At 48.5% G+C, this 1632-nt stretch overlaps 1 protein-coding gene across 1 annotated transcript; it reads left to right on the forward strand.

Moving 5' to 3' along the window:
* Positions 1-4: 4 nt before the first annotated feature.
* Positions 5-1613, forward strand: LOC123177838 (uncharacterized; the record flags this gene model as incomplete). The annotated part of the gene is made up of 2 exons (XM_044591327.1): positions 5-798; positions 875-1613. Coding segments are annotated over 2 exons (1533 nt in total), but the record flags the coding sequence as incomplete, so codon positions are not given.
* Positions 1614-1632: the final 19 nt, after the last annotated feature.

Here is a 1632-nt window from a genome sequence, read left to right on the forward strand (position 1 = left end):
CTACCACCGCTACCTCGCGTTCTACTACTGCAATGCGACTGCATTCGCCGCGTCAGTTGTGGTATGCCTCCTCCTCCTCATTCTGAACAGCGAGTCCAAAGCCTGGGCAGCTGCATTGCGGGTGCTCATGGTTCTTGATTTACTGGGCCTCATGGGAGCCTATGCTGATGGAAGCTGCCGTGATACATTCACAACCATCTACTCTTCAGTGATTATGTCAGCCATCCTCCTATACATCATGATTGCTTTCTTCGTCTATGTCTTCTCGGGGAATCCTGAGAAGCAAGCCGAGGATCCTAAAAATCACAAGCGTGAAGATCAGCATGAGGTCTTGATGCTACTCGCGACCTTTGTTGTTACTATCACATATGTGGCTGGGCTGAACCCACCAGGTGGCTTCTGGAGCAACTCCAAGGATGGCCACCTTGTCAGCAACCCAATTATGCAGGAACACAACTCCAGCCGCTATCAGGCATTCTTTGTCTGCAACACCACTGCATTTGTTTCATCCCTTCTTATTATCATTCTTCTCCTTGACAAGAAGCTGATACTTTCCTTACCTTCACTGAACCTAAACAAATCGTCTGCACGGTTTGTAGCATTGTATGGATTCATTGTCGTCGCGCTATTTGGCCTTGTTGGTGCCTATGCTGCTGGGAGCTGCAGGGAGCCTGAAACAACTACCTATGTTGTTTGCCTTATTGGCGCGGTTCTTGCCTATATCTCCCTTCAAGTCGTTATAACCAAAGCCATTACTGAAAATAATCGAGACTTATTCGTCGAGCCAGAAAGCAGCAGGTATGTAAAGCACTAGTTATCCCCCTTTGTATCCTGCAACTTAACTATGCTTAACTGAGTATTGTCAAATTACCAGGGATAATGAAACAACAGGAAAAGCCGAGGACAACAAAGCACTGGAAAGAGCCAAGACCAATGAAGCATCAAAAAAATCCAATGAGGCACTGGGAAAAGCCAAGGCTGAAGAACCAGAAAAATCCCAGGCCAACCAAGCTCTGGAAAAAGCACGCAACCTTGTTATATTGCTTGCTACTCTCGTTGCGAGCATCACTTACCAAGCTGGGCTAGATCCACCAGGCGGCCTCTGGCCAGATGACCGGGATGGTCATAAGGGTGGCGACCCAGTATTGCTGACAACACACCCTACACGGTACAAGGTGTTTTTCTATAGCAACTCAGCAGCTTTTGTGGCATCATTAATTGTCATCACAATGGTCCAGAGTAGCTCCCTTCTTAGGCGCCATACACTGGAGGCAGCCATGTTACTGGATCTGTTCGGCCTCATAGGTGCATATGCCGCAGGGAGTTGCAGGGATGTAAGCTCCTCCATATATGTTGTCGCCTTGGCTGGAGCTGTCCTTGTCTATGTGGTGATTCATATTGTTTTCTTCACATTAGACCACGGGGTCAAGCCGGAAGAAGAGACTGTGTTGGATAATAGGCGTGAGGTGTTGCTGCTCTTGGCAATCTTGGTCGCTACACTCACTTACCAAGCTGGGTTGACCCCACCTGGCGGCTTCTGGTCAGCGGATGACAACTTGGGGCACCATGCAGGATTCCCAGTCCTCCTAGATAACTTTCCTCACCGTTACAGGGCATTCTTCTACTGCAATG

This window comes from Triticum aestivum, unplaced genomic scaffold (genome assembly GCF_018294505.1).
Source record: "Triticum aestivum cultivar Chinese Spring unplaced genomic scaffold, IWGSC CS RefSeq v2.1 scaffold287550, whole genome shotgun sequence".
NCBI lineage: Eukaryota > Viridiplantae > Streptophyta > Magnoliopsida > Poales > Poaceae > Triticum > Triticum aestivum.